This window comes from Helianthus annuus, chromosome 16 (assembly GCF_002127325.2).
Source record: "Helianthus annuus cultivar XRQ/B chromosome 16, HanXRQr2.0-SUNRISE, whole genome shotgun sequence".
In the NCBI taxonomy this organism is placed as follows: Eukaryota; Viridiplantae; Streptophyta; class Magnoliopsida; order Asterales; family Asteraceae; genus Helianthus; species Helianthus annuus.
In genome coordinates this window covers 6,263,468-6,288,837 of record NC_035448.2, presented here as the reverse complement: position 1 = coordinate 6,288,837, position 25,370 = coordinate 6,263,468, and the positions used below count along the sequence as shown (strand labels likewise).

The following is a 25,370-nucleotide window of genomic DNA, read 5'->3' as shown; positions in this document are numbered from 1 at the left end:
TTGGAACTAACTAATTGAGATAATATGGATTACTATAGACTTCATTGTTGCCTCAGTCGTCGATTCTATAAATAGAAGATCGATCTCTTCCATTTTAGTTTAAATTCAATGAATATGCAAGGGTTCTTTCAGATGTTGAGCCGATGGATACATCTAAACCAATAAGGATTTTCCTGCTTCGAAGAATTGGTAAAACTCATAAAAGATATTCCCATATCGAATATATAGCTGATACGATAATTCTACGGGAAGAATGATGAGGATATCCATGACCCACCCATGCTCGATCCAGACCCAACACCAGACCCGATTGTATATCCGATTGCTTGATATATAAATGTTGGCTTATCGATAAAATTCGAATTCAAATGTTCTCTTTAATTAACTTGTTATTTGTTTGAATTTTCACTAGAATTTATCTTTTATTTGAATTTCCATATATCATCTTTTCATGTATTTACGTTTATCTCTAAGTTGTGGAAGACTCCTATAAATAGTTCTATTTGACATTTAAAAAAAAAGCTTTTCTTTGTTTAATTCATTTGAAAGTTTCTTCTTGTTTGGTTGCATTTCGATTCCATATTCATAACGGACCAGAAACGAGTACGTATAAAGGCAAAAACAAAAAGTAAATAATAAATACAAAAGGTAAAACAAAAACAAAAAGTACATAATAAATACAAAAAGTATATAACACTACCAATCTTCAATATCTTACTAGCGATAAGCTTAGTACCAACTAGTACCGGTGTCGAAAATCCCAAAAAAAATATACCGGTATCGAAAATACTCGGTACAATACAGTTTTATACTGGTATAAACCGGAGTAAAATTAGATAAATACCAGTACCGAAAACACTATTGTTGATACCGAATCAGTACCGAAAATCAACTCAATTCAGAAAATTCAATACCGATACCAAAGTCACACAAGGTTTTTCCTTAAAGCATGAAACATGTGGTCTATGTTCAATTCTATCCAATGTGACATATAGTCACATACCATGTAAAAATGACATAACATGTTCACAAACTCACCATATCACTCCACCACCACCACTACACCACAATGAACCACCACCCACCATCACCAACCTCCACCACTACCCCACCCGACCACCCGCCACCTGTCACCGCCAAATCCTGGCTCGACGACGCCTGCATTGCCGAAATCGACCATTTCGTCAAAACCCTATCCGGTATCCAAACCAAAGGCGTCCGACCCGACCTCATCGGGTCCATCATCACACATTACGCTTGCAAATGGATCCCCGAACTCTCCGGCGAACCCGACCACCACCCGCCACCACAAAGCGCCACCGTATCCTATCTCAAAAAAAGATTCTTCATAGAAACAATAATCTCCGTTCTCCCACCGGAAAAAGAATCTATCCCATGCAGCTTTCTTCTCCGGCTACTAAAAACCGGTAACATGGTTAACACTGATCGGAATTACCTACAAGAAGTTGAGAAACGGGTGGCATGGCGGCTGGATCAGGCGACAATGAAGGAGATCATGATACCGTGTTTTAGTCACGTGACTGGCACGTTGCTAGATGTGGAACTTATGGTCCGGTTAGTGAAGAGGTTTGTTGATAATATTAACGTTGAAGGGCTTAGAAGTGGTGTTGGATTGTTTAAGGTTGCGAAGCTTGTGGATGCTTATCTTGCTGAAGCTGCCGTTGACTCTGAGTTGAAGTTGCCGGAGTTTATGGAGCTCGCCGGAGCTGTTCCGGCTCAGGCACGTGCTACCGATGATGGGTTGTACCGTGCCATTGATACTTATTTAAAAGTAAGTTTTTTATTTTTTTATTTTTTTATTTTTTGTTTTTTTCAGGTTTACCTTGTGATTGAATTGTGTTAAATCATAATTAGCTGACTACATTTTTTTTATTTTGCAAAAATATAATTAATAATTGTTTTTTTTTAAAACATTATTAGATATTTGCGCTAAAAAGTATAATTATACTTATTATTTTGACACTAATAAATGAATTTCAAGTCGTGATTTTTTTTGTTAACTAATTTTGTTATAAGATATTATGTAAATTAATTTTGTTATTTTGAAATGGATCTATACAGTCCGGTCTGTTGGACCGGGAACCGAACATGACCATTTTTTTAATGGTAAATTTCTTTACTTCTATCGTTTGTGAGACTTGAACCAACACCTCCTCTGTCAATAGATCATCACCTCATTAATAAACCCGATCATTTGATTGGGCATGATTTTAACCGAGCTGATTGGACTCGTCGGTATTTGTGTTTTACTTTTTGTTTGGATAGCTGAATTAAATGTTTTTGGCTTCAGGAAAAAAAAATGTCTTCATTATGTTGTGTTTCTATTGTAGAAAATAATATACTTTTTATTCTTATAAATTTAAAAAAATTAACATATACTATTTGAATTTTTAAGTAATATCTATCTATTTTTAATTAATTATAACATCTTCTGTTTTTTAAACTGGTTTGATCAGTCTGTTAACAAAATAGTATGATTAACCATCACGGCCACAGATATTTAAGTTCCATCTATGATGGGTTCTGGTGAGTTTTCTCCTTCAGGTCTTAAGTTTGAGTTTTGGTGATATGGGTTTCTTATTGGGGGGTTTAAATTAAGGATCTATTATGCGAGGGGGCTCCCTACGCAAATCCGGTTAAAAAAAGTATGCTAGACCTCCCAACATTTACGAATATTTCACACCTTAAAAAAGTAGTATGATTGGTTTTTGATCATTTCTCGATTTTCTCCAAAACCAAATGATTTGAGTAAAAAGGTGAAAGCGGTGTCACATTTGAATTACAACTTGGCCTTTTCTGTAGGCTCCCGTGATGAATGTGACTGCTTTGTCTTATATATTTGTGTTTTCAAAGTCCCACGTTATTATTATATAATTTTTGTTTTAATTTAATTTGTTTTTTTACGGACTAACTCACACCGTTACAAATCCTCTAATCAATGTTGTAGAAGGCGCTAGGCGTTAGTCGGGCGGTGAGGTACAGCCTAGGGATTAATCAGGATTAATCGGAATGGGATTTTTGTATGTATTTTTTCAAAATTATATATATATACTCAATAATATAAAATTAATACTTCAAAATTCACATAAATACTTCTAGTTTCAGATGGTATGGTTCGATTTTGACCGATTTTGACCAATTTTGACCGCCTAGGGCCGATTTTGACCGATTTTGACCGACTAATATCGTCCGATTAATCCGATTTTTGACCGCCTAGGACCGATTTTGACCGCCTAGGACCGATTTTGACCGATTTTTGACCATGACCGATTAATTGACCGCCTAGCTCAAAATTAGCCAGTAGATGACCGCCTAGCGCCTAGGCGCCGATTAATCGGCCGCCTAGGCCGATTTCTGCAACAATGTCTCTAATGTACCTTAAGACTATCGTCACTTTATATACTGATTTTTTTTTCTAAATCCGTCATAGCATACACTAGAATTTTTTTTGGGTACACTGAAGTTATTTCTAGATTCGTCACTGCTTGACAGTGCTGAGCCACAGGCCCTTTGGTATATCATTTATATTTATTTTTATGTATGTATATATATAAACTAACCGTGGAATATTAATTTCATACAGACACATGTGAACTTAACGAAAGAAGAAAGAAAGAGTTTATGCAAATTAATCGACAGTCAAAAGTTATCAATTGAAGCATCTCTTCATGCTGCCCAAAACGAAAGGTTACCGGTGAGATCGGTCATCCAAGTGCTTTTCTCGGAACAAGCCAAGCTACATTCTCATATCAACCCTAGTCGAACATTCACGGATACCAAGAGCCCGAACCGATTAGGGTTGGACCCACCCGATCGCTACCACTCATCACGAGATATGATGACTCTTCAACAAATGGAAATAAAGCGGCTTAAAGAACATGTCAATAAGCTTGAAAGGCAATGTCAACTTATGCAATCGCAAATCGACAAGTTGTTAGAGAAGAAAAAAGGGTTTTTTAGTTGGAGGAAGTTGGCAACGTCAACGACTCTTGGGGCTATGAGCGTTGAAGTGGTCGACGACAAAGTTGAAGGAAAAGGGTATGATTCGGGTAGTATCGGAAAGCAAACTCCTGTAAAGGGGAAACATGGAAGAAGCAAGACTCCCAAACCATGGAGGCAATCAACATCTTAACATGTATTGTTACATATGGTTACTTTTGGTCTTACCATTTGTATTATATATATAAGAACAATAATATTACAATAACTATTTGTATACTTTCTATTGATTATTCAATAGTTGGGTTGTGGTAATTATATATAGACATTTATATTTAGCATTTTTCCATTGTACATATGGTTTATTGTCACTCTTGTCACTCAAATTTTGTTAAAAGCATAAATTCGCCAAAATGGGCTTGACAATTCATTGGTGTTGGCCCTTTACAACCTTTGAACTCATTGTGCCCAACTCTCCCATTGTTTTGTTTTGGGCTTTTTGTGCTTGGGCTTTGGATATGAACATCATAAATTTATGATTCAGAAGGGCTGTAAACGAACCGAACGAACACGAACAAGCCCTTGTTCATGTTCGTTCATTAAAGAAATAAATGTGTTCACGAACGGTTCATGAACACTTACCGAATGAGATTTTATGTTCGTGTTCGTTCATTAAGGAAATGAGCGTGTTCGCGAACGGTTCACGAACACAAATAAATTTGGCGAACGCGGCGAAGGATAAAGATACATGGCCCAGAGAGTAGCACTCGAACTTGAATCCCTTATTGTGGAACAGAGGCCAATCGTATTCGTCGATGTAAATAATGAGAAATGAAAGGGAAATGATGCATAAACAAGGTGAAAGTAGGTTTCCTAGTTTCATTGTTAGGGTAATAAAATAAATAAAAGTTTAATAATATAAAAAGTATAAATAAAATATAAGAAAGTACAAGATCTTCAATTAAAACACAAAATATGAACATAAACGAACGCAAATCAACGAATGTTCACGAACACCTTACCGAACGTTCACGAACACAATCGAACGAACGAGACCTCTGTTCATGTTCGTTCATTTAACTAATCGAACGAAATTTCTTGTTCATGTTCGTTCATTTATTAAACGAACGAACATAAACGAACTTCTCGCCGAACGATTCACGAACTACAGCCCTATAATCATTCATATGTAACCATCAGAATATTAATTTACGTATGTATTTGATACACCTTATAAGAGCATTCTCATCCAAACCACCAAAATCTGTGTGAGAGGTTTTTAAAATATAAGAAGTATAAAAAGTGGTTGTGAGTGGAGGAGAGAGAAAATGTTACTGTTCATCTGTATATTTGAGGGGACACTGTTCACCCCCTATACTTTTTTAATATATATTGAAAGTGGTTGTGAGTGGAGGAGAGAGAAAATGTAATATATATTGAAAAGGAGAGAGAAAAAGTGTTTGTTTTTAGTGGAAATATATTGATATAGGAGTTGTTTTTTAGTGGAATGTATGTATATTTTTAGTGGATTGGATGTGAATGCTCCACATACAATATAATAAGATAAGATGGAATTTGTTATTTTTACCTAATTTACAATTATGTCCTTCCTTGTTCTAAGATGGAATTTGTTATTTTTACCTATTTACAATTATGTCCTTCCTTGTTCTTAACAATTTTCAACAATTCGGCTCCAGATGCGATCCAAGAGTTGTTTTCTGTTCTACTAATTTAATTTCCACCCCTTCATCTTTATCACAAAGCAAAACAAATCCAACTTTTATCGATTCTTTCATGTCGTTGTCAAAACTAAAGTATTGTTTTATACTTTGAAAATGATTCAATTTCCTTTGTTTGTAGCATTGTCTTTGTAAAGAAAAAGATATTAACAATAGCAATTAACGGTGTTTGGACCGGTATTTACGTGATTGTCACGACTTAAAGACACAATAATAATTTTGTGTTATTTAATAATAATTTAAAGAATAGGCTTTTCAAAACATACCAAAACATAATATTACTAATAATTTGAAATAATAATTATTTTAACTTAGCAAAACTTTTTTCGTACTTTTTTGGACCACTATAATGATATCGGTAGAGCGTGAGGGGGGCTACGTCCCTCCACTGGGGGCGTAGTGCTCTCCGGTCTCCACCATCCTCTAACACTCCAAAACCTTCTTTGTTTCTCCTGACAAATCGGTCATCCACCCACTCCGCACCACTCCCCCTCTTTCCCACACCTAGGGGTATGCACAGTTTGATTATTAGCGTTAACCGTATCCGTAATCAAAGTTATTGGTTAATTTGTCGGTTTTCGGTTCGTTTTATTTCGGTTAATTAATAACCAAATCAAACAAGAGCTAAATTTTTGCTTAGAAATACATGTAATGAAGGTATAAATAGATAAAATAAATGTATATATATATACATGAAATAGATGTATAAATACATAAAATGAATATGCCAATAAAGGAAATGGAGGTATAAATACATGAAACAGAGGTATAAATAGTAATACATGAAAAAGGGGTATAAATCTTGAAAGGGAGATATAAAAGCTAGAAATATATAAAAATATAAATGGTTCGGTTAATTTCAGTTAACCCAGGGGCGTAGCTTTGTGGGGGCCGGGAGGGGCTCCCGACCCCCTAAACTTTTCGCTCAGTAGTGCTAGGTATGTAGTTTTCGTATATAGTTTTTTTAGGTATATGTGTTTTCGACCCCCGAATTTATAATTTTTTTCAGTATATACATTTTCGATCTCCAATTGGAAATCTCAAGCTTCTCCACCGAGTTAAGACTATGGGGTATGGGGCAGGGGTTGGGGCGTGGGTTGGGTACAAACGCCCAAGTCACCACCCCGGGTGGGGTTGGGTTTCAGCGTGGCCCGTTTGGCGTGGGATTCAGACCGGGCGTTGGGCGGGGCTACCCACATGACATGGTGGAACCTCATTGGCCAAGAGCACTAGCCACGCCACCCCAACCACGCCCCACCATACCCTTTGAAATTGGCTTTTGATCTTGGGTGTCCCATACTTCACGTGTCACACCATTCCCCCAACTCACACCCCACCATACCTCTCGTTCTGACCGATAGTAAAATAAATTACAGATAATCCACGTCAACACAATACAACATGTATAAAACTAAATAAAAGTTACTAGTAACAATGATGATTTCAAAACTGAAGAAACTAGAAAGACTGAAACCAGATAGACTTGAATTGTAATTTATGGAATATTCCAAGGATCATTAACATTAATTAAATATAATAATGAGCAAAATCCAATCCAATACCATCACTTCCCAAACATAATACCTAACCGTCACCGGAAAACATGGATGAAGAATCACCACCACCCACCACCACAACCACCACCACCACCACCCCACTCCTCCACCACCACCCCTACCACCCAAACTGGTGGCGCCAAATCCCAACAAACACCATCACCTCCCTCACCTTCCACAAAACCACCTTATGGTCCGAACTCGGTGGCTCAGTAGGCGACCTCGGGACCTACATCCCAATAGTCCTAGCCTTAACCCTCGTCTCAAAACTCGACCTCAGCACCACCCTCATCTTCACCGCCTTCTACAACATCATCACCGGCCTCCTTTTCGGCATCCCTATGCCGGTCCAACCCATGAAATCGATCGCCTCTGTAGCCATCTCAGAAACCCCACTCCTCACCCTCTCCCAAATCGCCGCTGCCGGTATCGGTACCGCTTCCGTTCTCCTCTTCCTCGGCGCCACCGGCCTCATGTCGTTTCTTTACAAGTTCATCCCGTTGCCCGTTGTTCGCGGCGTCCAGCTCTCCCAAGGCCTCTCGTTCGCCTTCACCGCGATTAAATACGTCCGGTACGAGCAGGACTTTGCCGCGAACAAACAGGGCGACGCCCGCCCGTGGTTTGGACTCGACGGGCTGGTTGTAGCGGTTTCCGCTATTGTTTTTTTAATTATCACTACCGGCTCTGGTGAAACGTATGATAATAACGCTTCACCAGAAGCCGGTAAAGTACGTAGACGGTTACGGATGCTTTCATCCGTACCGTCTGCCCTCATTGTTTTCATAACCGGAATAATATTATGTTTTGTTATAGACCCCACAATTTTTGAAAACTTACAATTAGGTCCCTCGAAGTTTCATGTTTTGAAAATCACCTGGGATGATTTTAAAACCGGGTTTATCCGGGGATCGGTACCGCAAATCCCGCTTTCGATACTGAATTCGGTTATTGCGGTTTGTAAATTATCCGATGATTTGTTTCCGGAGCATGAGGCGTCGGTTACTGCAGTGTCTGTTAGTGTGGGAATGATGAATTTGGTGGGGTGTTGGTTTGGGGCTATGCCGGTTTGTCACGGTGCGGGTGGGTTAGCGGGTCAGTACCGGTTTGGTGGGCGAACCGGTGCTTCGGTTTTGCTCTTGGGAGTTGGGAAATTGGTGCTAGGGCTCTTGTTTGGGAACTCGTTTGTGAGGATTTTGAATCAGTTTCCGGTGGGGATTTTGGGGGCGTTGCTTTTGTTCGCGGGGATAGAGTTAGCTATGGCGTCGAAGGATATGAATACGAAAGAAGAATCGTTTGTTATGTTGGTGTGTGCGGCTGTATCGCTCACTGGGTCGAGTGCTGCTTTAGGGTTTGTGTGCGGGATCGTGTTGTTTTTGTTGTTGAAATTGAGGGAGGTCGATTGTGCTCTGGATAATGGCGATGATGAATAAACAATAAAAAAGTAATATCTCTCTCACATGTTGGGTATGTTATAATATATATTGTTTAGGTCTGTAAGACCGATGAAGTTTATTTGAAGGCTCGAGCTTGTATAAGCTACGTTTCAGTTACATTTTAATCGGTTTAGTTCAAGTAGATAATGAGTGATATCAATTGGTTAGACTTCTATTTTTATGATTGTTGAACATTATTTTGCTATCTAGTTGTAAAATCTTGTTATCTGTAAGTAGCAATTGTAAAATCTAACCCAAAAGCAAGTTTTTTCACAAGTTTTATTTTGAGCAAACAATTCCCACTTTAATTTTCTTTGAACATACTTTTGAAGCAGTTTTTTGTTTTTAATGTGGTAGTTGGTAGTTGTTTGCTTGTGTATCATAGGGTTTGAGTTCAATTAAAAACACTATTCTAGAACCATTAGCAATTATTTTATTTCCATACTAAGCTAATGGGTTGTTTGTTTAGCTCTTAACGGGGCTTTTAATGGTTCAAACCTTTTACTGGTTCAACACTTAATGGTTCAGACTGTTTGTTTCGCAAACATATGTCAGAATGGTTCAGACATTTGCCTCTGAATGGTTAAGCGTTATACTAAGTCTGAATGATTAATACATCTGATCTGAAATGGTAAGACATTTGCCTATGAACGGTTAAGCATTATACTGACATATAATGGTTTAGACTTCTAACTGGTTCAACACTTAATGATTCAAATCTTCTACTGGTTCAGCACTTAATCATTCAGATGTTGACAAACAACCCCAAATATTAAAACCAGTGGCGGAGCTAGCCCACTAATTTAGGGGTATCCCATTTTTTTAGTGGCGGAGCTAGCCCACTAATGGGTTGTTTGTTTAGCTCTTAACGGGGCTTTTAATGGTTCAAACCTTTTACTGGTTCAACACTTAATGGTTCAGACTGTTTGTTTCGCAAACATATGTCAGAATGGTTCAGACATTTGCCTCTGAATGGTTAAGCGTTATACTAAGTCTGAATGATTAATACATCTGATCTGAAATGGTAAGACATTTGCCTATGAACGGTTAAGCATTATACTGACATATAATGGTTTAGACTTCTAACTGGTTCAACACTTAATGATTCAAATCTTCTACTGGTTCAGCACTTAATCATTCAGATGTTGACAAACAACCCCAAATATTAAAACCAGTGGCGGAGCTAGCCCACTAATTTAGGGGTATCCCGTTTTTTTACCGTGCAATCATACAATATAAAAACGATAATCAATAAAGTAGAACAAATACCAAATAGATTTGTCCTCTCCTTTTTTTTCAAAGTTTGAAATCGTTTCATTACATCGTCGTCTTTTGCTTTATCAAAAGTTTCTTTTTCAACCACACAAACCATAACATTGTTCAAATATTCCGGGCTCATTCGATTGAGTAAATCCGTCTTAACAAGCTTCAATTAAAAAAAAAACATCTTTCAACGTTTGCGGTTGCAACCGGTAAAATCAAAGCTAGCTTCACTGCCCGATAAACCAAAGGACAAAAACTATGTGTTCCGGTTTCCACCATAAAACGAGCAAGAGCACTTATTCATTATAATATTGTTTTTGGTCTTGGGCTACAACAACAACAACCATACCTAGTATTATCCCACCTATAGCGAAGCTATTGATAGGGTCTGGGGAGGGTAGGATATATGCAAGCCTTACCTCTATCACAGGGAATCGATAGGCTGCTTCCAGTGAGACACCCGGCTCCAAAAAACCAAAACCAAGACATAAGCTTCTGGAAAAACATATATAAGCACACAACTACTAAAAAGGTGGAACTACCCCCCCCCCCCCTACTAAAAAGGTGGAAAAGAAAAATAATAAAAATAAACACATAAATAAATAAGTAGTTGTTAGTAAAACTACGACGCTGGGAATAAGTGAAAACTTATAAAAAGCTATATCACACCTCATAGAAAACGAAAAAAATTTAAACTCATAAGACAAGAACCTAAACAAAAAACCAGGCCAAACTCCTAAAAGTCCTTAACCTTAATCCTACGTCTCCACGAAGTTCTATCCTCGACAATGTCCTCGAAGAGGTGCAAATCTAGCAAATCTTGTCTAATCCGCTCATCCGAAGTCATTTTCGGCCTACCTCTACTCCTCCTTCCATCTATAGTGAGTGTTTCAACTATTCTAATCGGGTCTGTCGTCTGCCTTCTCCTGACATGCCCAAACCATCTCAATCTTCACTCCCTTATTTTGTCTTAAATACCAGCAACTCCTAGGGTCTGTTTGGTATGGGGTAATGGAATGGACGGAGGAATGGAATGGACGAGGTAATGGAATGAACGAGGGAATGTAATGGATCATTACCATTCCATGTCTTGTTTGGTTACCATGTGAATGGAATGAATTATTATTGTGTATTGTTCAGTAGGCATGAAAAACGAAGTAATAAAATTAGCGGTGAGTGGTGGTGGTGGTCGGTGGTAGTGATTGTGGGTGGCTATAGGTGGTGGTGGTGGGTGTCGGCGGCGGCGGTGGGTGTCGGCGGCGGCGATGGGTGGTGGTGGTGGCGGCGAGTGGCGGTGCGATGGTGACGACGAGTGGTGGTGGCGACAAGGTGGCTGTTGGTGGTGGGTGGCATCAAAGGTGGTGGCGGCGGCGGTTGGTGGTGGCGTCGACGTTAGTGGTGAGCGGCGGCGGCGAGTGGCGTTGGCGGTTGGTCGCAGTTGTGGGCGATAACGGTGGCGAGTGGGTGGCGGCGACGGCGGTGGCTGTCGGGGTGAGGTGGTGGCGGGTGGAGGCGATGGCGTCGGCGGTGGGTGGTGGTGGTGGTGGGTTGTGGCGAAGGTCGTGGGTTGTGGCGAAGGTCGTGGGTTGTGGTGTTGTTGATGAATGGTGCAAGAGGGGATGGAATGGAAAAAAAACATGGGGGGTGGAAGGAATGATTTTGAGGGAATGGAATGCCTTTTGGAATGGGTGATTCCATTCCATTGACCAACCAAACACGCTTTTCTTCATTCTCTCGTAATCACTCATTCCATTCCACCTACCATTCCTGTATACCAAACACTACCCTAATGCTACCCTAAAAACCTTATTTATTATCTTGTCCAACCTAGTATGCCAACACATCCATCTTAGCATCCTCATCTCTGTCACCTCTAGCTTTCGTGCATGCATTTTCTTAATGGCCCAACAATTTGTTCTCTATAATATAGAGGGTCTAATTGCAACCCTATAAAATTTCCTTTTTAATTTGTCAGGGAACCTCGTGGGCCTTCTTTAGGGCCTTCTTTCAATTATATTTAGGTCTTTCAATTATAATTGCAACCCTATAAAATTTCTCTTGTTTTTGGTCTTGAGCTAACTTTATCAATTATATTTAGGGTCTTCTTTCAATTCTATTATTTTTAATTCGGGCTTATTTTATCATTCGGGCTTATTTTATCATTCGGGCTTAATTATTATACAAGTTTTCGGGTTGTAAATTGTTTGGGCTTATAAAAAAATGAGATTTTAGTAATATCAAGTATCATATTTTTTGGTTAGGAGTATCCTCGTATTTTTTAGGGGTATCCTTTGTATAAAATCGAATACGGGGTTGAGCCATAGCCCGTGCTATGGCTCCTAACATTGTGGTTCTGCCCCTGATTAAAACAACCACGTCAACACTCACTAGACAAGTTTTTTTTGTCACGATTTAATAGAGGTGACAATTTTGACCTGGTCAGCTAAATGCTTACAACCTTTTAAACCACTTTTGGTTTGATAAATTGGGCTTTTATTTATTAACATTAGTTTTCTATAGCCTTATAATATTAGTTATCTACAAAATTAAAATTAAAATATGGGCAAATAGTTGTTGGCAGGCCATATATTTAAAAGTTACAAGATCTGGTCCAAACCCATTACGATCGGCCCATTTTGCTACTTCCAGCCACAGGCCCACAAGCATTCAGTTGATGTCTTAAAACATGTATATTTGAATTAGTCATCAAGGATCTTAGCCAAACAGTAATAGGCTATGCAAAGCACTTTGGGTGCCACAATTGTATATTGCGATAACGTTAGTGCAATCTATTTAATCAGGAACCCCGTTCAACACCAACGCACTAAGCATATCGAAATGGACATACACTTTGTGCGCGAAAAAGGTAGCTAAGGGTCTTGTTCGTGTGCTCCATGTTTCATCTAGGTATCAAATTCCGGACATTTTTACCGAAGGCTTACCCAAGATTCTCTTCGACGATTTTCAATCCAGACTCACTGTTCGTCATTCTCCCATTTTGACTGTAGGGGTGTATTAGAATCGATTAGAATCATTTGTAATATGTGTAATATTTAGTCATTGTTACATATATTCCTATTAAAATGTAGAATAGGTTAACTCACAAAATATAGAATAGGTCAACTCATGTAATTTATATATAGCTGGGAGATATCAAATAACAGAGCACGAGATTTATACCTACTTTCAGGGACTATTAGGTCCTGGGTTCGATTCCTATAAAGAAGTTTTTCCCAGATTTATTGGGTTTCCTTCTGAATTGGTGTATTATTTAACCCCATTAACTCCTACATTCCTGTCCCCCCCCCCCCTTGTGGCCTAGTGGCAGGTGGCTTGGATTTTTCAATAGAGACTCAAGTTTAATTCCCACTTGTGTCATATTAGGGTGAATATAGGCAATGGAGGATTTGGACTATGCCTTGTGTGAGGTTGACAGTTCGATTCCCGATCCCAATCGGGGTTTCCTCCCACCGTGTGTTACGATAGAGAGTTCTGCTCTTGTAATGGCACAACGACTGTCAAGTGGCAGCCGACGGCATAGCTTTTCAGGGAAACGCCCAAAAAAGCCAAATTTTGAAGCCAACATGGGCCCGTTTAAGATAACATAGTCTAGGCAAAGTTGGGCAACACATGACTCTCCGATTTTCAAAAGTCTGATAACCTTATACATGAAGTTCATTGTTAAAAAAAGAAGAAAATTCCTACATGAACTAAACTTTATCAACATTATATTATAATAGCTCGTAAAAAAGATATATTATGTAGTTATCTAGTCATAACTCCATAATAAGAACATCTTGCCGAATATTCCACAACCTGAGGGATCAAAACAGAATTTCAAGAAACACAAGGGACCACCATCATAAAACAAAAATCAACCTATAAAATCAAGAAAAATGCATCCATTTCATCTTTGCGCATAGCCCTGTTCGCAGTACTCTATATATTATTACTTTTTTTTTTACTATTATTAATAATATTTTTTTATATCTTTTTAGCAAACAATCAACCTATTTCTTGTGCGATTTCGATTTCGATTTCGATAATCTATCTGCAGAGGCAATTGTGCGTGTTTTTTGGGGATCAATTGTCGATTTCTAGGGTTAGGGTTTGCGTTTCAATTTGACGGATCGGATAATTAGGGTTTTTGTGTGATTTGAATTTGGGAAATGGATAAGAAGAAGGTTGCAGTGCCTCTTGTGTGTCATGGACATTCACGGCCGGTGGTTGATTTGTTCTACAGTCCGGTCACTCCAGATGGATATTTTCTCATCAGTGCTAGCAAAGGTTTGTTCTGTATTTCAGTTTTCAATTTATGCTTTCAGTATAATAATGTTATTTGATTATGATTATGAATGTGCTGTTTATGAAAATGTATGTTTTAAGTGTTGGAAATGTCATGCTCTAATCATTTAAAAATATATGAAAATGTATGTTTTAAGTGTTAAATAGGGCTGCAAACGAAACGAACCGAACCGAACTGTGTTATGTGTTCATGAACACCTCGGAAATGAAGGTGTTTGTGTTCGTTTGTTAATTTTAGGTAACGAACGCAAACGGATACGAATGAACACAAGCAAACATTCATGAACGTAAACGAACACAAATGAACATATATTTAAAGGCATTATATGTTTAATATTCTATTAATGGGAATTTTGAAGTATTTAAATAAAATATAAGAATTATAAAGAACACTGATGAACGAACATGTTACCAAACGCTCACGAACATAAGTGAACGAACGCGGCTCTCGTATTCGTTTTCATTCATTGGATAAACGAACGAACACAACTTCCCGCCGAACGGTTCACGAACTATTTACTGAATGTTCTGTTCGTTTGTAGCCCTAGTCCTTAATAACTATCAATAGATGCATGTATCCTCTAATTCAATGATTAAATATACGAGTTATAGTAGGAAAGTTAATACTTTGGAGACCACTGTATGTTGTTGCTCATTATTGGGCATAAACGATAGCTAACAAATTAACTAAGTTTAGAAAAGGAAAGGATAAATCATAGTTGTTAAAAGCCATCGCCTCTTGCGCCTAGGCCCAATTTCCTAGCGAGGCGAGGCAATTGCGCCTTAAGTCAAGGCAATTGCGCTTTAATTCTCCAAGTGATGGTTCATGCCCAGGCTCCGGCGAGATTTCTAGATTCTTGAGAGTTTTCGGCCAAATTCTCTAAATTCTGGCAAGATTCTAGCTAGATTTCTACTTTTATCTAACGAAACTACTTTTCTATGCTAATAAACTAGCATTTATAACTTTTGGTACTAAATAGATGATATTAAATGTTATATAATAGCTTTAGTGTATTTTATTTGAAGAATAGTATTAATTTTCTATTATATAAAAATATTTTATGTTTTTTTTGTTGTATGCTTTTTTTTTTCTCAGGCCCTCACTTTTTTTGCGCCTTGCGCCTAGGCCCCAAGCGAGGCCTATGCGCCTTGAGTGCGCTTAATGCTTTTAATAACTATGGGTTAAGTCATCGACAAGAAACTTTATTGACCCAATGAAACTTAAATTCCCGATCAAAAATTTTGTTGTCAATTTCACATCATGAGTATGATTTGTTTGATTTGATTTGATGTGATTGTTGCGACACGTTTTAGGCATTCTATTTCTTTGAGTATTGCTTCATTAATGGAGCTATATAATACCTTTCGATATCATATTGCCATAGAGTGTTACTAATAGGCATAAATTTATGATTTAGATTCCACTCCTATGCTTAGAAATGGAGAAACTGGAGACTGGATAGGAACCTTTGAGGGGCATAAAGGTGCAGTTTGGAGTTGTTGTCTCGATACGCATGCTCTGCGTGCTGCATCAGCGTCTGCGGATTTTTCAGCGTATGTAGTCGATATTTACTTCATTATTCATCCTTGTTATATAACTTCTGTGTTTTGTTTATATTATCTTAGGTTGATTCAATGTTTAAAAAAGTATGGAATCATGCCTCGAGGCGTTTTCCCTTTGCCTCACGAGGCGTACGCCTTGAGGCGAACCGAGGCGGAATTAAAATATAAATATAAAAATTATATATCTTATAAAGAATAAAATACTAACCAATCATATCATCAGATTCATCAAAAACACACTTAAAAAGACATGAAATACACAAAAAAAAACATACATAAAAAGCCCCGAGGCGCACCCGGGGCGTAGCTTTTCTTAGTGACTCAGCTCTGTGAGGCGCACATACAAAAACAACCCCCTGAGGCGCGCCTCAGACTCATTTTTGGGCGTTTTGCCTTGAGGCGTACACCTCAGCCGTTTTTTAAACCATGGATTGATTAAACCAACGTGTAACTTACGTTCACCTTTTTCGTCATTCTGTGTAAGAATTTCTTTCTCCTTCATGTTATGTCTTGTACATTCAAAATTCCAGTGTCGTACATACATTATATAATTTAGGACGTGACGTTTATAATGTGACTTTTATTTTCTACATACAATGACAAAAAGAAGTTTGTTTTGTTTATATTATCTTGACTTAATTACGTCAAAGTGCCACTTTTTTACTCTTTTGTCATTGTATGTAAGAATTTTTTCCTCTCCATAGTATGTTATATAGACAAACAGTTCCTAACGTTTTACCATTAGTAACAAAATGGAAATATGATGCATACAATGGAAAAAAAGAACATGTTTATTTTTACATACACTGACAACAAGGTGAAGGTAGAATTTTTGGTCTAACAAACATGTTATATTTAATGGTTATAGAATATCATTTTTTTCTACATCTGTTGAATTTTCAGTAAATTGTGGGATGCATTGACCGGGGATGTGCTACACTCGTTTGACCACAAGCATATTGTCAGAGCATGTTCCTTTTCTGAGGTAACTTCTTTCTCTATATTTCGGTCTGACTGACCGACCGATCAACATTGTTATCCACTTTTGTAATTAATAATGAATGCATAAAGGTTCGTTATAAAGGAGTTATGAAACTTTAGTTGATACGGGATGAAAATCAGATTCTTTTACCTATGGATGAAGTTAATTTTTGTTTATCGGGTCAAGTTATTCTACAAAGGCTTCTAATTGTAAGAAGTGTAAGAAGGATTTATAGAGTGACAACTGTCCAATAAGCTAAAACTAAACCCACTACATCACCACCAAAAACCTAAACACCCACCCACCCCCACCCCACCACCACCCAAAAACCTAACAATGTAATCTTTTTATACTAATAAACGAAAATTGATGTACTATTTACTTATTATAACATTTTACGTTGTTTTTTTATTTTGCATAAATGTAATTCTATAAGTCACACCAAATAAACCCACGCTTCCGCAAAAGCCAGGGTGTGACAGCTTGGTATCAGAGCCTCGATCATAGCGAACTAGGATTCCTTCTTGAGTCTAGACTATGATCACTAGGGCTCTCACGGACCCCAATAAATTTGGTTGAACTGTAAGCTCTTCAAAATTCCCCAAGCCTTACTGTTTTATGCAAACCTGTTAAGCAAATATTTGTGTGGTAACAAAAAAAAACTATACCTCACCAAAAAACCCCCCAAAAAACCTAAACCCCCACCCCCTCGGCAAAAAAAAAAATTTTTTTTTGGGTGGGTGATGTGGGGGTGGGGGTTTAGGTTTTTGGTGGTGGTGGATGTTTAAGGGTTTTTTTTTTTTTTTTTTTTTTTTTTGTAGTGGGGTTTTTTAGGTTATTGGACACTTGTCACTCTATAAATCCTTCTTACACTTCTTACAATTAGGATCCTTTGTATTTGATCCTAATCCTTTGTTTATCTATCGTTGATGGATAAAACAACTTGTGCATAAACTTACAGGATACACATTTCCTGCTGACTGGTGGTTTTGAGAAAAAACTTCGCATATTTGATTTAAATCGACCAGATGCATCTCCAAGAGAAATTGAGCATTCTCCAGGTTCTGTCAGGACCGTTGTATGGCTCCATAGTGACCAAACAATATTGAGTTCTTGCTCTGATTCTGGGGGAGTGAGGTATGGTATGCATGCATCTACACAGATTGATCAGCGTGTTCTGAAAAATGATACGAGTTTCTTTAAAAACGTCAAACAATTCAAAATTGCCATAATAATTCTGTTGAATATGTGAACCGTTAAAATTTCAAATAGCAGAAACACAACCAAACGCTATTTTTATAGGCCATTTTCTACAACTGATTTACTATTCAGATTATTCAGGGTCTTTTTGTTTCTTTCTAAATTCACATCGAAAGTTCGAAACACTCCTAGATATTTTTATTCTTTTTGTGGTTGCATACATTTATGTTAACTAATATGTTCTTCAATCATTTGGTACTTGAATTTGTTCATATTATATTTTTTTTTGAAAAAAATATTATGTGATATATTTATTATTATAATGGCAGGCTATGGGACGTGAGAAGCGGGAAAATGGCTCATACTCTTGAAACCAAATCACCTGTGACCAGTGCTGAGGTCAGCAAGGATGGTCGTTACATAACCACTGCAGATGGATCGTCTGTTAAATTCTGGGATGCAAATCAGTATGTTTTCAACCCTTATTAATCACGTCGTATATTTATCCTATGCATATACTTAATCTCTTTTATTTTTTATTTGAGTAAATTACGATTTTGGCCCCTGTGGCTATATCACTTTTACCCTTTTAGCCAAAAAAAGAATTTTTAACATCTGAGCCCCCAAGGTATTTTTTTCTAACCCTTTTGGCCCCTAACACTAACCCCATCCATTAAATGTTAGGGGCCAAAAGGGTTGGAAAAAAAGACGTTGGGGGCTCAGATGTTAAAAAATTCTTTTTTGGGCTAAAAGGGTAAAAGTGATATAACTACAGGGGCCAAAATTGTAATTTACTTTTTTTATTTTTATGTTATATAGTTTTGGATTGGTGAAAAGTTATGATATGCCCTGCAACGTGGAATCAGCATCATTGGAACCGAAGTTTGGTGATAAGTTTATTGCTGGAGGGGAAGACATGTGGATTCGCCTGTTTGATTTCAACACTGGTGAAGAAATCGGTACGAGTGTTGCAAATTGTACTAAAAACATAATAGTAGTAGTTGTAATGATAATAATAATAATAATTCAACCGATCACATGCACATGCTGACATGCATGTGGATATTGTTGTAGGGTGCAACAAGGGTCACCACGGTCCAGTCCATTGTGTGCGGTTCTCGCCTGGAGGTGAATCATATGCATCTGGGTCGGAAGACGGAACGATAAGAATATGGCAAACAGGGTCTTTGAATCCAAAGGAGAAAGAAAGTTCTGTTCAAAATGGGCCCATGACAAGTGATGATATTGGCACAAAGTTGGAAGATTTGAAAGTTTGATTAGGAGTTGGTTGTTAACTAGAAGGATACATACATACATATGTGTTTTGTTCTCTACCTAATTTTGAAGTCTCTTCTCTTGTCACTTTACCCTTTTAAATAAATAGACGCTACTTGTGTTGCTTGCTTGACCTTTTCTTTTATGTAAACTCGGGGTGAGCAAATTAATCATCATAACTGATAACCGAACCATAACTGGCATGATCAAATCGATTTTAACCGATAACCGACACAACCGATGGTTATGGTTAGAGCTCATGATTGGTTTTTTTGAGAGCTAGAATATCTGTCAACTCAATATTAGAATTTTCGGATCCATCACATAATAAAATATAATGTCCCTAGACACATAAGTTTAAGCCTCGTCATTTGAGTTGACGGAAGATATTTGATACCATTCAATTATTTGGATGAAAGTTGCAAAAGTGATCAAACCACAAAACCACAAGGACGAAAACGACTATTAACTATATATACACAAGAAATAAACCAATAATTTATAAAGAGGTACTCTTTTATCTTAATCAATCCAATATGAAAAGGTTATCAAATGTTTTGCATTTAACGGGTGAAATGGGTTTAGTTTAAAGGTCCTTGGGGTTTGGTTTAAGTTTCAAAAACGGGTTTCAGTTATGATTACACACATAACCGAACTTTCAGGATGTAGCATTCTGCCCCCTTGCAGTTTAAATTTAAACCAACTTTGATGTTAGGTTGGAGTGTATACGTTTTGATGTCACTATTGTTACTCAAATTGGTTTATTTGAATTGGTACTTTTGGAAAGTCAATTCGAATGATAGCTATAAAGATGATTCGATTTACTCGACGTACATTTTGTTCGGGAAAAAGCACGCCTCGGCGCAGTCAAAGACCTTCATGTTCCAGCAGATTACCAGCATGCGGACATCTTCACCAAGGGTCTACCGAAGCATCTGTTTCAACAGTTCAGGTCGAGTTTATGCCTCAAACTGCGGGGGACTGTTAGCCAATATTCTCTCACAAGATCATTGGCATTATTTGTGGACATCTCCTCTTTAATCTTTATGATACTGGTCAAAGTCAGTTTGCATGTTTTTACGTAGCGGGTCAGTTTTTTTTTTTTTTTTTTTTTTTTTTTCTATATGTACGAGCAAATGGAAAGATGCAAAGGGGTTTTTTTGTTTTGTGAAAATATCTATGTTAATTTTACTCATTGGATTATGAGTTAAGAGTTAAAATTATTCCTTGCTAGTTCAAACTTGGCATATTTAAATGGTGTTCTTGGAGCCTAGATTAGAGTCAAGTGGTGTATCTGTATCTTGATTCTCGTTTAGTTTTGCCCTAATCGTTTTTCTTGTGTGGTGTTTCTGTATCACAAGAGACCGTTAGATCTATCCGTTTTATTTAGAGTTTTAATTTCCTAGCCGTTACCGAACCGATTGCTATCATATATCTTCTCATTTGTAACAATATAAAGGAATATAAACACTTACATACACACATATGTTTTCGTCTCCACATAACATTTTTACAAACATGTAGCTAACTCTAAACATATGCAACTAATCAAATATAGCATTTGATCAATACAAAGTTTACACAAAAGTCAACACTCAGATCAGTTGACTACATCAAGCACAAGCTTACGAGACTTGAAAACCGACCATTTCAAGCGTCGATAGTAAGCAGCTTGTAGAAGGGCAAGTGACAATACAAATATCCATTTAAATCCCATCTGTAAGGAGATGATGGCATGATGAGCATCATAATATTGCTATTAGCATCATAATTAAAACATTCATTATTATATATTTTAGAGTTAATTGCCATTTTAGTCCCTGTGGTTTGGGTCATTTTGCCAGTTTAGTCCAATGGTTTCATTTTTAACATCTGGATCCAAAAAGGTTTCATCGTTGCCATTTTGGTCCAACTGACTTAACTCTATCCATATCTGTTAAAGCTGCCAAGGGCATTTTTGTTAGATATGGATGGAGTTAAGTCAGTTGGAGCAAAATGAAATGACAAAAATGCCCTTGACAGCTTTAACAGATATGGATGGAGTTAAGCCAGTTGGACCAAAATGGCAACGATGAAACCTTTTTGGATCCAGATGTTAAAAATGAAACCTTTGGACTAAACTGGCAAAATGACCAAAACTACAGGGACTAAAATGACAATTTACTCTATATTTTATTTAAAAGAAGAGCAAATGAGTATTAACTGTGCAACCCAAACGGGTCGAATGAGTTTGATACCAACAAGTCGTTCAGATTCTATTTTTACACAGTTCTTTAAACGATATTTGATATAATGACGCCATGATATTGCTTTTTATGATCATAACAAGCATATTAATTTTTTCAACTTGTATTTCAAAGAAAAAAGTGTTTACAGGTCAACTCAATGCGTAGTATTTTGGATTAGAAGCGGTCAGATAAAGAAGTTACCAATTTTCGTTCTTCCATCTCCGGCCAGTGGCGGAGCCACACTTTAAACAACGGTGTCGTCCGACACCATTGAATTTTGTGTAGCAATAGGAAAAATTCGAGCGACACCATTGTTTTCTACGAGCGACACCATTGTGTTTTTACAAACGACACCATTATTTTGCTTTCTTCTAAAACAATTACATAATAAACAAATTTATATTTCAAAAATTAAGCCCAGTTACTTGAATTTAAGTAGTATACTTTAAATCATTAAAAGTCCATGCTTAATTTTTTTTTTTTAATCCAGTAAGCATTATAGGCCTATGTCTAATTGGTTTTGTTTCAATTGTTTAACCTAACGAGATGTTTGATGATCATTTGAATGATGCGTGCACTTGTTTGTTATAATGAAAAACAAGTTGCCTTTAAAAACATTATGAATCGTTTTCAAAACATGAAAATGTGTACAGAGTAACTATTAAATGCATTTATTATATATTTCAAATGACTTTGTAATTTTATTATATGTTTTAATTCAATGGCATTGTATTTTTACTGTGATATTTGCTTTTATTATGCGATTTGACCCGACCAGATCCGAACCGATCCAAAAAAGTTCGACTCCGGGTTGCTATAAACCGAGGTATCCATAAAAAATGACACCATAAGAAAAAATTTCTGGCTCCGCCACTGTCTCCGGCTCGGCAGCCCATGACAAAAAGCTCACAACATCTTTTCCCATCTGAGCCAGTGATCATTGATAAATGCATCAGGAAGCTATGTGTTGCCCTGAAAAAAAAAAACAACTAAAACGGACGGGTTGATCGACGGTTACTTACTTGTGCCTCTGTTGCAGGTGTTCCATCCTCATATTCAACAGCACCATCATTAAACATTTTTGGCATCGCAATTGCTCCACCGGGAAAGTAAGGATTGTAATGCAGTCCCTCTCTGATCTAATTTCAATAACAAAAATAAAAGATATGAGTTAACTGCCATTATCCTCCCTGTAACATGCCAGTTCCGTCCAAAAACTTAACGGCTGTTAAAATCTGCCTTTTAATGAAGGGTAAAGACGTCATTTCCTTTTTCTTTATTTTCTTTTTTTACGCCGTTTTCCTTTTTTTGTTTTCCATTAACAGGGTTGAAGAAAGAAAAATAAAATAAAAACAATGACGGTTTTACCCTTCGTTAAAAGACAGGTTTTAACGGACGTTAAGTTTTTGGACGGAACTGGCATATTTCAAGAATGTCAGGGACATAAATGGTACACATTTGAAATTTGGTCTAGAGTCTAGCATAATTCGACAACGAGAGGACGAAAATGGCAGTTAACTCTAGAAGATATTATTAAAAAGCACGGTTAGATATTTTTTCAATATCGTAGAAAAAGTCCAAAGTATTACCGAAACACCAGCAGGAGGGTCACGATAGCCGGTAAGAAGGGCAAATACATAGTTTTGACCATTACGACGGGCCTAAAAGAATAAAAATAATGATGTTAAGAAAAAAAAAAATAATAACAAGTTGAGACTTAGCTGGTAAATTAGTAACTTACTTTGGTAATGAGACTTAGATCAGGTGGGTAAGCACCACCATTAGCAAACCTAGCTGCTTGTTCATTTTCATAAGGTTGAGGAAACCGATCGCTTAGCTTACCGGGCCTGGTAAACATCTCACCCTCATCATTAGGCCCGTCGACAACTTCAATTTCGGCTGCCATAGCTTTTGTTTCTTCTTCGGTGTATGCAACACCAACGAGATCTCTATAAGATATAAGTGACATTGAGTGACATGAAGCACAAACTTGTTGGTACACCTGATGGCCTCTTCGGATCCTGCTCACAAGAATTTACATAAAAAAAATCATATTAAGATGGGAAATTTCCTAAAAACTATATAGATTATGGAGTAAAATGCCATTTTTGTCCCTGAGGTTTGACCACTTTTCCGGCTTTCGTCCAGAGGTTTGTTTTTCCGCATCTAGATCTAAAAGGTTTGAAATCTTGCTTTTTTCATCTGACTCGTTAACTCCATCCGTTTTTCTTCTTTAAATGAGGGGTATTTCCGTCTTTTTAGACATTTTTTTATTTAAATAAAAAACACTATTAAGAAATAAAGATACACCTCTGTTGACTTTCTAGTTATGACTTTCCTTATAAGCATTAACAAATAGGTAAAAGGACAAAAATACCCCTGACTTAACTTAACGTTAAAAAATGGATGGAGTTAACGAGTCGGATAAACATGGCAAGACTTTAACCTTTTGGATCCAGATGCGGAAAAATAAACCTTTAGACGAAAGTCGCAAAAGTGGTCAAAGTCAAACCTTATGGCGAAAATGGCATTTTACTCTAGATTATGTCTAAACTTGCATATTATTTTTGCATGGTGAACGATATTTACTTACGAAGCGTGGTCGTATGAACTGAGAATGCCTTGGTGAGGCCAAGGATAGTTAGGACACTCTAAGCCATGCTCTGCCTCGTCGGCAGCATAAGCAACGGTTGTGAATCCTAAGAGTCCGGTAATTCCTGCACCTAAAAGGCCAAACATCCTTAATGAAGTCATTGAACGAGAGCCAGATCCGTCTTGACCATGTTCCGAAACAAAGTATGTTGATGGCAGGTTATCCTGTTTACCAAAAAATATATATAGGAAGAATTACTGATATTATACCAATAAATGAACCTAGCACACTAAGGGGCTGTTTGGCAACTTCTGAATCGGTAAATGTTGAACCAGTAAGAGAGAGGTCTGAACCACTAAGTGCTGAACAAGTAAGAGCTCTTAACCATTAAGAGCCAGTATAATGCTTAACCATTCAGAGGCAAATGTCTGACGAATTCAGATAAGTGGTCTTAACCATTCAGAGGCAAATGTTTGAACCATTCAGACATCTGCTCGTGAAACAAACAGTCTGATCCATTAAGTGCTGAATCAGTAAGAAGTCGAGGTCTGAACCATTAAGAGTCCACTAAGAGCTGAAACAAACAGCGACTAAGCTACTACCTAAATCGTTCATAGTTATCTACAAACCATCTAAACCTGATTGTTCACAATCTAAGAAATCATGATGACAGAAACACATATCAATAGATCAAAACTCAATACCTTAATGTTAGTAACCTCTGGTTGACCATTGACATTCAAAACCTTGGAACTTTCTCTCTTACAAGTAACTCCAGATACAATACGACCAATCCGTCTAAAACCTAATGCAAAATCAAATCATCAGAGCTCAAAAACGAACGAAAACACAGATTCGGCTTGTTTGTTAGCTATCAAAGATCGCGATACACACACAGTTTTGGTAGCGAACGATAATAACACAGAAAAATTGTTTAAACTTGGTGATTATAACATTAGAGGCCGGTTAACGTATAATTGGGCTTAACGTACATTGTGTACGCGAGGCATTATCAACATGCGAATTGGGTTTATAACATGCCATTTCAGAAAAAAAAGCTTGTACATGCGATTTTAGCCCTATTTTTGTACATGCGATTTCCTACTTTTTTTTGCACATGCGATTTTATTTTTGTTGTAACATAACGTGCAATTTTGCCATCGCGTACGCAATGTACGTTAAAGCATATTGTACGATATACTTTTTCTATAACATTATCCATAGAGTTATAAATACATGATCATAGGACCGTTAACCAGCAGTTAATCGGCTA

General features: G+C 37.3%; 4 protein-coding genes across 5 annotated transcripts; 3 read left to right on the top strand and 1 right to left on the bottom strand.

Annotated features, from left to right (window-relative positions):
- Positions 1 to 871: 871 nt before the first annotated feature.
- Positions 872 to 4,275, top strand: LOC110915853 (root phototropism protein 3). Its single transcript, XM_022160595.2, has 2 exons — positions 872 to 1,792; positions 3,605 to 4,275. Exons 1-2 carry the CDS (start codon positions 1,070 to 1,072, stop codon positions 4,151 to 4,153), a joined length of 1,272 nt encoding a protein of 423 aa, XP_022016287.1. The 5' UTR covers positions 872 to 1,069; the 3' UTR covers positions 4,154 to 4,275.
- A 2,931-nt stretch (positions 4,276 to 7,206) lies between these two features.
- LOC110915619 (molybdate transporter 2) lies at positions 7,207 to 8,867 on the top strand. Its single transcript, XM_022160348.2, has one exon. It carries the CDS (start codon positions 7,303 to 7,305, stop codon positions 8,683 to 8,685), a length of 1,383 nt encoding a protein of 460 aa, XP_022016040.1. The 5' UTR covers positions 7,207 to 7,302; the 3' UTR covers positions 8,686 to 8,867.
- A 4,922-nt stretch (positions 8,868 to 13,789) lies between these two features.
- Positions 13,790 to 19,409, top strand: LOC110918783 (serine-threonine kinase receptor-associated protein). Its single transcript, XM_022163070.2, has 7 exons — positions 13,790 to 14,238; positions 15,675 to 15,810; positions 16,723 to 16,804; positions 17,763 to 17,938; positions 18,331 to 18,468; positions 18,821 to 18,960; positions 19,076 to 19,409. Exons 1-7 carry the CDS (start codon positions 14,121 to 14,123, stop codon positions 19,276 to 19,278), a joined length of 993 nt encoding a protein of 330 aa, XP_022018762.1. The 5' UTR covers positions 13,790 to 14,120; the 3' UTR covers positions 19,279 to 19,409.
- A 1,276-nt stretch (positions 19,410 to 20,685) lies between these two features.
- On the bottom strand, positions 20,686 to 24,952 carry LOC110916844 (cytochrome c1-2, heme protein, mitochondrial). Of its 2 annotated transcripts, XM_035986004.1 has the most exons (8): positions 24,802 to 24,952; positions 24,098 to 24,321; positions 23,246 to 23,525; positions 23,094 to 23,165; positions 22,527 to 22,643; positions 22,379 to 22,429; positions 21,706 to 21,723; positions 20,686 to 20,993 (listed from the first exon to the last, which is right to left on the bottom strand). In XM_035986004.1, the coding sequence occupies exons 2-8, from the start codon at positions 24,256 to 24,258 to the stop codon at positions 20,877 to 20,879; spliced, it is 816 nt and encodes a 271-aa protein (XP_035841897.1). In that variant the 5' UTR covers positions 24,259 to 24,321; positions 24,802 to 24,952; the 3' UTR covers positions 20,686 to 20,876. The 2 variants fall into 2 exon arrangements, with proteins under 2 accessions (XP_035841897.1, XP_022017194.1); XM_022161502.2 differs by lacking the exons at positions 21,706 to 21,723; positions 22,379 to 22,429 and having other exon boundaries at positions 24,802 to 24,947.
- Between the last annotated feature and the right edge of the window lie 418 nt (positions 24,953 to 25,370).